This window comes from Oncorhynchus mykiss, chromosome 3 (assembly GCF_013265735.2).
Source record: "Oncorhynchus mykiss isolate Arlee chromosome 3, USDA_OmykA_1.1, whole genome shotgun sequence".
Taxonomy (NCBI): Eukaryota; Metazoa; Chordata; class Actinopteri; order Salmoniformes; family Salmonidae; genus Oncorhynchus; species Oncorhynchus mykiss.
In genome coordinates, this window is record NC_048567.1 from 58,420,300 (window position 1) to 58,432,472 (window position 12,173).

General features: G+C 41.7%; 1 protein-coding gene across 1 annotated transcript in view; it reads left to right on the top strand.

Annotated features, from left to right (window-relative positions):
- LOC110504354 (low-density lipoprotein receptor-related protein 1B) overlaps positions 1–12,173 on the top strand; it is a 430,734-nt gene that overhangs the window by 380,443 nt on the left and 38,118 nt on the right. The window contains exons 60-67 of the mRNA XM_036965026.1: positions 824–1,005; positions 3,278–3,477; positions 3,715–3,903; positions 4,077–4,225; positions 4,515–4,608; positions 4,998–5,114; positions 5,760–5,879; positions 7,048–7,167. Of these exons, the coding sequence (XP_036820921.1) occupies positions 824–1,005; positions 3,278–3,477; positions 3,715–3,903; positions 4,077–4,225; positions 4,515–4,608; positions 4,998–5,114; positions 5,760–5,879; positions 7,048–7,167 (1,171 nt within the window). The remainder of the gene's footprint in view (positions 1–823; positions 1,006–3,277; positions 3,478–3,714; positions 3,904–4,076; positions 4,226–4,514; positions 4,609–4,997; positions 5,115–5,759; positions 5,880–7,047; positions 7,168–12,173) is intronic.

A 12,173-nucleotide genomic window follows, 5' to 3' on the forward strand; every position in this document is an offset into this window, starting at 1 on the left:
TCTCTGCAAACACTCCTTCTCCGGTGTTGGTTACAAGGCAGAACTTACTTAAATCAGGTTAGAGAATATCTTGTTGCCATTGGTGTATTAAAATGAGAGTTAACGTGATGTTACCTTGTTCCCTTAATCATAAATCAAAGTGTTTGACATGGGGAAGGGACGACTAACTTTATGATCAAACTTTATCAATGTAGAAGTAACAGTCATTTTTCAGACTTTGGTCATCATCCTTTGATCTGGTTTCCTTTAAATATCATCCAATTTCATGAAAAACATTATTTTGACAGTTGATGACCTTTTAAATCAATAGCAGAATATCACAGGCTCTACTTAATGTGTTGAATATGAACCACTTTCTCCCTCTGTCTTTTTACCTTCTTCGGAGCGCCTTTTTCTGATGGAAAACAAAATCTGTTGCATTTTGGAGACTATTTAAAGCTCCAGTTTAGTCTAAATTACTGCTTAGGGTACAACCTAGTCGCCTTGGCAAGGCTATATTTCTCTTGCAAATGATGATAAAGCAGACCTCAAAGTGCATCATGTCCTTTAATGGCAGATTGCATGGGTGTTCTTGGGTTTTAAATAGTGTTTCAAAGTACCAGTTTCATGTGCCAGCTGGCACTATCATTGTTTATTCAGAACAACTGGTTTGCTAATTCAAAGCTGCCTGAAATGAGAGACATTGACTGAGTTACTGTAGGATTCTACCATCATTAAGATTAGGTTTTTCACTTGTTTCAGGCATTAATCATATAATGAGTGTTTAGTTTGTTGTTGTCATTGTCTCTGCTAGTTGTTTATACCCCCCTCTCCTTTTCACCAGATAGTCCATCGTACAGCCGTCCCCAGTGCGCTGGCCCTGGACTGGATAGGGAAGAACCTGTACTGGTGTGACATCGAGAGGAAGAGCCTGGAGGTGTCTAAAGCTAACGGCCTGTACCCCTCTGTCCTGGTCAGCACTGGTATCAGGAACCCCACTGACCTGGCCCTGGATCCACAGTCAGGGTACTCTATCAGACACTTTGACCTCTATCCTCTGACCTCTTACCCTAACCCCACTGACCTGGCCCTGGATCCACAGTCAGGGTACAGCCGTAGGCAGAACAGGAGAGAGAGAGAGAGAGAGAGAGAGAGAGAGAGCGAGAGAGCGAGAGAGACAGAGAGAGAGAGAGAGAGAGAGAGAGAGAGAGAGAGAGAGAGACTATTGCAACATAAATAGTGGAGGGTTCAGGAGACACTGTGACCCCGTCTGACGATAATCCCACCCACTTTGCCAAAGCACAGCACCCACACCACTAGAGGGATATCTTCAACCACCAACTTACCATCCTGAGACAAGGCCGAGTATAGCCCATGAAGATCTCCCCCACGGCACAAACCCGAGGGGGGGGGGGGGGGGGCCAACCCAGACAGGAAGATCACGTCAGTGACTCAACCCACTCAAGTGACGCACCCCTCCTAGGGACGGCATGGAAGAGCACCAGTAAGCCAGTGACTCAGCCCCTGTAATAGGGTTTGAGGCAGAGAATCCCAGTGAAGAGATGGGAACCGGTCAGGCAGAGACAGCAAGGGCGGTTCGTTGCTCCAGTGACTTTCCATTCACCTTCACACTCCTGGGCCAGACTACACTCAATTATAGGACCCACTGAAGAGATGAGTCTTCAATAAAGACTTAAAGGTCGAGACCGAGTCTGCGTCTCTCACATGGATAAGTAGACTATTCCATAACAATGGAGCTCTATAGGAGAAAGCTCTGCCTCCAGCTGTTTGTTTAGAAATTCTAGGGACAGTAAGGAGGCCTGCGTCTTGTGACCGTATCGTACATGTAGGTATGTACGGCAGGACCAAATCAGAAAGATAAGTAGGAGCAAGCCCATGTAATGCCTTGTAGGTTAGCAGTAAACCTTGAAATCAGCCCAAGCCTTAACAGGAAGCCAGTGTAGAGAGGCTAGCTCTGGAGTAATATGATCATTTTGGGGGGTTCTAGTCAAGATTCTAGCAGCCATGTTTAGCACTAACTGAAGTTTATTTAGTGCTTTATCCGGGTAGCCGGAAAGTAGAGCATTGCAGTAGTGACAAAAGCATGGATACATTTTTATGCATAATTTTTGGACAGAAAGTTTCTGATTTTTACAACGTTACGTAGATGGAAAAAAGCTGTCCTTGAAACAGTCTTGATATGTTTGTCAAAAGAGAGATCAGGGTAATGCCGAGGTCCTTCACAGTTTTATTTGAGATGACTGTACAACAATCAAGATTAATTGTTAGATTCAACAGAATATCTCTTTGTTTCTTGGGACCTAGAACTAGCATCTCTGTTTTGTCCGAGTTTAAAAGTAGAACATTTGCCACCATCCACTTCTTATGTCTGAAACACAGGCTTCCAGGGAGGGCAATTTTGGGGCTTCACCATGTTTCATCGAAATGTACAGGTGTGTGTCGTCCGCATGGCAGTGAAAGTTAACATCATGTTTCCGAATGACATCACCAAGAGGTAAAATATATAGTGAAAACAATAGTGGTCCTAAAACGGAGCCTTGAGGAACACTGAAATTAACAGTTGATTTGTCAGAGGACAAACCATCCACAGAAACAAACGGATATCTTTCAGACAGAGAAGATCTAAACCAGGCCAGAACTTGTCAGTGCAGACCAATTTGTGTTTCCAATCTCTCTAAAAGAATGTGGTGATCGATGGTATCAAAAGCGGCACTAAGGTCTAAGAGCACGAGAACATATGCAGAGCCTTGGTCTGATGCCATTAAAAGGTCATTTACACCTTCACAAGTGCAGTCTCAGTCTAAAACCAGACTAAAGTGTTTTGTATACATTGTTTGTCTTTAGGAAGGCAGTGAGTTGCAGCTTTTTCCCCCAAAAAATTGAGGGGAATGGGAGATTCAATATAGGCCGATAGTTTTTTATATTTTCTGGGTCAAGGTTTGGCTTTTTCAAGAGAGGCTTTATTACTGCCACGTTGAGTGAGTTTGATACACATCCGGTGGATAGGAAGCCGTTTATTATGTTCAACATAGGAAGGCCAAGCACAGGAAGCAGCTCTTTCAGTAGTTTAGTTGGAATAGGGTCCAGTATGCAGCTTGAAGGTTTAGAGGCCATGACTATTTTCATCAATGTGTCAAGAGATTTAGTATTATAAAACTTGAGTGTCTCCCTTGATCCTAGGTCCTAACGCAACTAACTTTTGGTAACATTTAACCTACTGTTTTTAAAAATGTATGTTAGTGACATCTAAGACCTCGCCACATTCCTCCCTGTGTAGGTATGTGTTCTGGGTGGACTGCTGTGAGTCCCCTTATATTGGTCGTGTGGGCATGGATGGTCGTGGGCAGGTCGTTATCATCGACAAGGAGATCTACAGCCCAACTGCCCTCACTATAGATTACACCAACAAGAGGCTGTACTGGGCTGACGACAACCACATTCTGTTTGCCAACATGGAGGGCTCCCAGAGACACAAAGGTGAGGCAGAATACAATGGGTACATTTCCTTGCATCCTCTCTCCTCACCTGCTCAAAACAAATTGCAGAATAATGGAAGTATTTGAAGTATTGAAAGTATTTGAAAGAAAACTAATATGTTTAAACACAGGTCTGGTTACAACACACTGCTGATCATTTGTTGACAGATCTGCTGTCATGCTGCATGCTCATCCACTAATGGCGATTATCTTTTGCCTGTATTGTGTCTCTTCCCAGTGTCCTACGACCACATCCAAGGTGTGATGGGTCTGACACTGTTTGAGGACTTTGTCTACTGGACGGATGGGAAATCCAAATCACTCCGAAGGGCACATAAAACAACTGGGGCCCAGGGGATAGAGCTGCTTAACTCCTGGCAAGCCATCAAGTCTGTTAAGATTTACCATTCACTACGCCAACCTGAAGGTAGAGTAACCCACCCAGCCAAGCAGTCCCCTCATCTGCCAGCCCATGGTTATGCTATTATTATATAGGATGTAATTATATAGGGTATGATATTAAGAATGTGGCTACTGTTCAGTTTAATGATGCTGTACTTTTGGTGTTGCCCCCCCCTCTTCCCTCCTCCCTCTGTGCAGTGCCCAAGCACCAGTGTCAGGTGGCCAATGGAGGATGCAGCCACTTGTGTCTCCTCTCCCCCAGCGGGGAACACAAGTGTGCTTGTCCAACTAATTTCTACCTCGCCGCTGATAATAAAACCTGCCTCTCCAACTGCACTGCAAGTCAGGTCAGTGCCTAGTCCCTCACACTCTCCTCGGTACTTGTAGATAATATGGTAACTCTTTTCCAGTTTGTTATTATATTCTGGGTTTTCCCTAAGGCAGATCTGTTGTTTCATGCTTTTTCTCTTTGTTTATATCACACTCTCTCTTCTTTCCTGCCTTGCTTCTATAGCTTAAGTCCCATGAAAATAGTAGTGTTGCTTTGTTATGCTTTGAACAACTCGAATGGAAAGCTAGAATCCATTTTTTTGTGTTGAGTTAGAATTCTGTCTGATTAATTTGTGTGTTCTGTAGTTCCGCTGCGGGACCGACGAGTGTATTCCTTTCTGGTGGAAGTGTGACACTGTGGATGACTGTGGTGATGGCTCAGACGAGCCTGCTGACTGTCGTGAGTACCATGTTTTCCAATTTATACAAACTATGCATTACTGGACTTACTAGGGATCCTGGTATGGTAGGCCAAAGTCAATCAGTCAGCCTTGGAAACTACTCTTTTTTTTTTTTTATATATATATTTTTGCTGTGATCTTTTACTGTGATCTGAGAATATTTGAAATAATATTTGCGTTTTGAAGTTAACTTTAGAACGTGTATTAAATGCGTGTTTACACATGCTTTTCAGAAATGCAAGAACTGTTTTACATTGTCATTAAGTATATTTTTTATTACGAATGTGTAGCTTATCATAACACGTGAGCATACATAATGTTCAGCATACAAGTACTTTAATTGGCTGGCTTTGCATTCTCTGAGATAACATTGCTAATTTTCATGCAGCTGAATTCAAATGTCAGCCTGGTCGGTTCCAGTGTGGCACTGGCCTCTGTGCTCTTCCTCCCTTCATCTGTGATGGGGAGAACGACTGTGGAGACAACTCAGATGAGGCTAACTGTGGTAAGGAGGAAGACTAGAACATGCATCCCCATTCACGAAGATTGGTGAAGTCAAATTGCCATGGTCTAAGGGGCTTCCCAGTTCTAGGAATAATATTTCTATTGTTGTTACTGTCCTTCACACTGAGTCTATCTGTAGGAGTCTGTTATCCGTTGATGTTCAGGGGGAATAGCAGATAAACAATACGTCTTCAAGCAGCTTTATACCTTTAATGATGCCTTTCAACACATCTTGCTTCAACACAAAAACATACGTCTGGTATCTGGCCACAATAACATGTCCATTAAAGAAGACTGTAGTTGTTACTGACTTTCACACTGAACCTGTTGATGTTCAGATAGAAAATCAAACTATACGTTAACCAGCAGCTTCATACCTTTCTTACCGCTTGATACCTTTTCAAGGCATGTTGCTGAAATACAAAAAAATAACAAGTATGGATTTATGTCACAATAACAAGCCCATGTGTGGATGTGCTTTGATTTCAAAGCATTGTTATTTTTTTATTAGGTTCTTTGCTAAGCCAACAACTTCACTTTATATTAAGGTGATGCAGCCTTTTGTCCTACATGTTTTCGTTGATGGATGATTTTCATCCTAAGTGGATGCTTGGTTATACCTCTTCTCCTCTATTTTATCTTTCAGAGACGTACATATGTCTGTCAGGGCAGTTCAAATGCACCCGGAAACAGAAGTGTATCCCTCTAAACCTCCGCTGCAATGGACAGGACGACTGTGGAGACGGAGAGGATGAGACAGACTGTCGTAAGAAGAATCTTCTAAATTACTAGCAGAGGGATTGTTTTAGGAATCTTTAGGATTACTTTTTAATTTAGGCTAGACTACTTCTATGGGATTATTTTTTTTGCCAGCATTTAAACAAGAATGAGATGGAAATTCTTATGTGAAGGTGTAAAGGTGGTATCTGACAGTTTGAGACATATAATCCTAAAGGTCCTTACCGGTGAATTTATAGTGAAGCTCAGACAGCCTACCCTTATGTGCAGCCTTAAATAATAGGGAGTCAGATAGTGATTAGGTATTCCAAAGGCATGCTTGTTTAGCCCTTTCCCTGTGTGAGAGGATTAGCTATGATTGAATTAGAAAGAGAAAGAGAGAACAGAGATAGGTATTTATATTATTTGATGGTAACTCTAGCTATCAGCAGTAAGGTTATACCTCTGACAAAATGTCTGTGGGTTGCTACATTTGTTTTGCTTGCCTGTGATTTCCAGATGGAGTGAGAGTCACTATGGAGTGAAAATCAGTATAATTTAAAAAAAAAAAAGCTTTTATTAAGGAGAGCTGTATAATTACTTCAGCCATCGCAATACACTGTAGGAGTCGTAGGCATTCTCCCTCTTAATCAGACTGTAGATGTACATTTGTAAATGTAGTAGATCTTATCAGGAACACTGTGCCAATCACAGGAGGCTGCGAAGGGTAGCACAGCTCATAATAATGTCTGGAACAGTGAAAATGGAATGGCATCAAACACATGGAAACCATTGACATGGATGGTTATCTGAGTTTTAAACTGACTTGGGTGTTTCTAGACTGCAGATATTTGGGTTGATCTGTTTATTGTGTTAAACCTGTTTGCAAGTCAGTTATTTCTAAATCAGAGGCTGATGATTCCATCTGTAAGGTATAGTAATACATGTTATTAACACAGCATGTTCCTGCCTCTGTAAATTATAGTTATTAATCCATGTGTTCAAGGCTTTTGGGCTGTTTGCTCACCTCTTACTCCTTATGTCTGTCCTCTCTCCATCTCCCTATCTCTCTCTCCCCCTTATCTCTCTCTCTATCACTCTCCCATCCCCTATTGCTCTCCCTTCCCCACAAGCATTTCACGGTAAAGTCTACAGCAGTTGTATAAAATTTGATTTGATTTGGCCTGGTGTAAACCTGGACCCCCTCCTCTCCACAGCGGAGAGCACCTGTTCCCCAGATCAGTTCCAGTGCAAGGCCTCCATGCACTGCATCTCCAAGCTGTGGGTGTGTGATGAGGACCCGGACTGCACAGACGGGTCAGACGAGGCTAATTGTGGTGAGTGGGGGAGCGTTAAAATCATAAATCAAACCAGTCCTATAGTTTTATTGCTCCTTGGTTGAAATTGTGATTAGGAAATGAATTAATTGTACGCATGGGTTCATTCTAATCTGCTCTGTACTGATTGAGTTGAAGCAGCCATAAAGACTGGTAGTTTATCAGCACTGGATGTCAGACTTTTCAGTAGTGTGTATGGCACCAAAACAGCAGACATCACATTGGATAGTTAGCGCATTATGGTCTTTAGTGTTTTGACCCCACAAATAGTTTAGACTATTATTTTCAGAGTATTTTTAGTGGTAGAGATACTTTCCAACCTCATGCAACTATCTTTCCCACCGGTCATGACTTGAAACTGTGAAGCTAGGAAGTCACTGAGCTGTGTTGTTCTACTTTTAAGTCAACTTCTTCCTCTGGATTAGGCTTTCAATGATTTTTAGCTCTGCTCACATCTAGAAGAAAGAGATCAAGGTTCCACATGAATTTCCTTCTTGGGCCTTTGTGCAGTGTTAGAAAGTGTTCTATCTTTTAAGGCTGTTTTCATCTTCATCTCAGTCCAATGGTTATTTGAGTGGATAGATAGGCTGCCATAATCTTTGGGAAAATCGATCAGCTCAAGATCAATTGTTTCTTCACTCAAAGTATTGGTTGTTTTGTTTGATACTAACTCTTCTGATGTTCAAAACAAGCTATAAGCTACTAATTGCCACTAACTAAAGAGATCTCTTTTAGAAGTTGTAACATTTTAATTAACGTTTCCTAAATGCTGTTCAGTTAACAATTGTTGCGATATGGAGGATAATCAGGATAGTGAAATCAAACTCCTAAACCATTGTCCTTGAGATGTTTTTAAATCTCATTCTTCCATTACTAGTTCTCTTTACCTGTTCTTTCCTTGTTAATTGGCTCAACCAATTGACTCAATTGGACAATCTGAGACAAAATAACTTCAATGGTTTTGATCGAGTGTGTGTGTGTGTCAGGGTTTCCGTCAGGTCAAATGACCAGGAAGATTTTAATTTATCGGGCATTTTAAGAAATGTACTGGTCATCCATATGCATTGGGTGCATAACCCATTAGGGTGTTCACCCATGCAGCCAGTGCTATCAAACAATGAGGGACATTTACGTGTCCTTAAAAATAGCCTAGAACAAATGACAAAAACACTGTTGCTTGTGATGTAGCATTAGAAAACTTTATTGCCTATTGTTTTATTGGTTTTTGCTTTCCTAAAATAATAATTGTCCACCTCATGGTTCAGCTGTCGGGGAATTGAGCACTAAATGCATCAGGGCATTGCATGCATAGGCCTATACTGTTGGCTTAGGCGTCCACTGTATGATATTAATATAAAATAATATATATATATAATTGAAGAGAAGCTTAGGCATAGTCCCAGAGAGAGAGAGAGAGGCCTATATGGCCAACAACATGCTACTACACCAACGTATATTTCATTATCCTTGTCAGATAGGCTAGCCGACTGCCTCTGCTATACAGATATAGGCTTACAGGAGGAGGCTTATTCATTCATTTTCAATAAGAATATTTTTTATGAAGACAAGCATCACTTTAAGTTTATCTGTCGAAGTCAGTTGGAGCACCTTAGTACCATAGGCCTGCAGTATAATGGGCTAATAACCACACCACACCAAACCACAAAAGTTTCTAAACTTTAATTAGGCTAATATCAAAAGTAAGTTAAGCCATTATTTATAGAGAAAATATGAGTAGGATATTATATTGCGGCTAACACGACAATACAGTTGGAACTTAATTTGGTCAAAGAAAATGGCTCAGAATTAAACAAAACACTTGAGAACTGATTTAAAACTTCACAAACATTTTGAACAGGCTGTATTGTAGCAATTACTAAGAAAGGCTAGTGCCTACCATACCCAACAAATGTACAGCAGTAGGCTAATGATATGTACAGTATTTTACAACAGGCCTCCTCTGCAACTTGATCCTGGACTTCCTGAAAGGCCGCCCCCAGGTGGTAAGGGTAGGTAGCAACACATCTGCCACGCTGATCCTCAACACTGGAGCTTCCCAGGGGTGCGTGCTCAGTCCCCTCCTGTACTCCCTGTTCACCCACGACTGCATGGCCAGGCACAACTCCAACACCATAATTAAGTTTGCTGACGACACAACAATGGTAGGCATGATCACCGACAACGACGAGACAGCCTATAGGGAGGAGGTCAGAGACCTGGCCGGGTGGTGCCAGAATAACATCCTATCCCTCAACGTAACCAAGACTAAGGAGATGATTGTGGACTACAGGAAAAGGAGCACCGAGCACGTCCCCATTCTCATCGATGGGGCTGTAGTGGAGCAGGTTGAGAGCTTCAAATTCCTTGGTGTCCACATCAACAACAAACTAGATTGGTCCAAACACACCTTAGACAGTCGTGAAGAGGGCACGACAAAGTCTACTCCCCCTCAGGAAACTAAAAAGATTTGGCATGGGTCCTGAGATCCTCAAAAGGTTCTACAGCTGCAACATCGAGAGCATCACTGCCTGGTGCGGCAATTGCTCGGCCTCTGACCGCAAGGCACTTCAGAGGGTAGTGCGTACGGCCCAGTACATCACTGGGGCAAAGCTGCCTGCGATCCAGGACCTCTATACCAGGCAGTGTTAGAGGAAGGCCCTAAAAATGGTCAAATACCCCAGCCACCCCAGTCATAGACTGTTCTCTCTACTACCGCATGGCACGCAGTACCGGAGTGCCAAGTCTAGAACAAAAAGGCTTCTCAACAGTTTTTACCCCCAAGCCATAAGACTCCTGAACAGGTAACCAAATGGTTACCCGGACAATTTGCATTGTGTTCCCCCCCCAACCCCTCTTTTACGCTTCTGCTACTCTCTGTTCATCATATATGCATAGTCACCTTAATGATACCTACAAGTACATACTACCTCAATAAGCCTGACTAACCGGTGTCTGTATATAGCTTTGCTACTCTTTTTTTCAAATGTATTTTTACTGTTTTATTTCTTTACTTACCTACACACACACACACACACACACACACACACATACCTTTTTTTCCCGCACCATTGGTTAGAGCTTGTAAGTAAGCATTTCACTGTAACATCATCATCTTTGAAACCTGTTGTATTCGGCGGAAGTGACAAATCAACTATATTTGATTTAACCTACTTATATCTTAAACTAAATATGGAGCACACTATTAAAGAGAGAGATCAAACTTAATTTAGCCGCCGAAAATGTCTCAACAGAATAAACCAAAACACGTTTAGCATATTTAAAGAACTGGTTTGGATTAATAAATATGCCTACAGTAATAACAATGATATACAGTAATAATTATGATAAAATTATTATAAATATGAGAAGAAGAAAAAAAAACTGTTCCAAAGTTGCCTCCTACCTGAATAGTGAGTTGCACAGTAGCCTGCATTTGGACGCGCCAACATTCTTCCCATTTACGTCCGCTACAATGTGGAGGACATTCTCCTGGTAGGCTTTTCACTATAGGCATACTTTCTAACTTTCATTTTACTTCAATGAAATAGGCCTCCATCTTCGCTATCAACAGTATCCCAAGGCTTCTCTCTCACTCTCTCTCTCTCTCTCTCTCTCTCTCTCTCTCCTCAGTATCAGGCGCATAAGGCCAAGGAGTGAGAGAATGGTGCTGGAGCACGAAATCAGGATGTATGATATGTAGCCCTGGACAATTTGGCCAGCTACAATTATATTTATTGGCTTTTAATTCATCCGTTAGCCGGGAAACCCTGGTGTGTGTGGTGGGTGTTATCAGCATGCCAATCTCAACAGAAATTCATTTGAGTGACATCTGAAAAAGCTATCATCAGGATGTTTTATAATGGCATGTCACTTCCCTGCAGCTCCCTCCTTACATTGATTTCCCTGTGATTGTTATCTATGCTTCTGAATTGCTGTTACTCTTCATCAAGTGGCATTTTTTACAAGATATTTCAGTACACTCAGACACAAATCGATCCTGTGCCAAAGTTGAAAAAGTGCTCAAAATACTCAAAATAGTCATACATTTTCAAAGATGATGATATATTTGAACTGACATTTGATTGTAAAAGTGAAGCTCTAATGAGCTAAGTAAGATATAAAGTAGATATTCTTATATATCATCTATAGTGCTGTGTCAGTATTTATTTTATATCTTGTTAGTGGCTGGTTCCTAATGAGTTTTCCCTCGTGTGTGTGTGTGTGTGTGTGTGCGCGCGCTCGCTCCCCCCTCCTGCCCCTGTTGTCACATTGGAACATCAACTAAGAAATGGTTTCTTATAATGTGGGCTGGGCACCAATTTGAATATGACACTGAAATAATAATAATACAATATATACAGTACCAGTCAAAAGTTTGGACACACCTACTCATTCCAGGGTGTTTCTTTCTTTTTACTATTTCCTACATTGTAGAATAATAGTGAAGACATTAAAACTATGAAATAACACATACTCTATGGAATCACGTAGTAACCAAAAAAGTGTGAAACAAATCCAAATATATTCTATATTTGAGATTCTTAAAAGTAGCCACCCTTTGCCTTGATGACATTCTCTCAACCAGCTTCACCTGGAATGCTTTTCCAACAGTTTTGAAGGAGTTTCCACATATGCTGAGCACTTGTTGGCTGCATTTCCTTCAGTCTGTGGTTCAACTCATCCCAAACCATCTCAATTGGGTTGACGTTGGGTGATTGTGGAGGCCAGGTCATCTGATGCAGCACTCCATCACTCTCCTTCTTGGTCAAATAGCCCTTACACAGCCTGGAGGTGTGTTTGGTCATTGTTCTGTTGAAAACAAATGATAGTCTCACTAAGCACAAACCAGATGCGATGGAGTATCAATGCAAAATACTGTGGTATCCATGCTGGTTAAGTGTGCCTTGAATTCTAAATAAATCCCGACAGTGTCAGCAAAGCACCCCCACACCATCACACTACCTCCTTCATAATTCACGGTGGGAACTACTCATGCGGAGATAAGC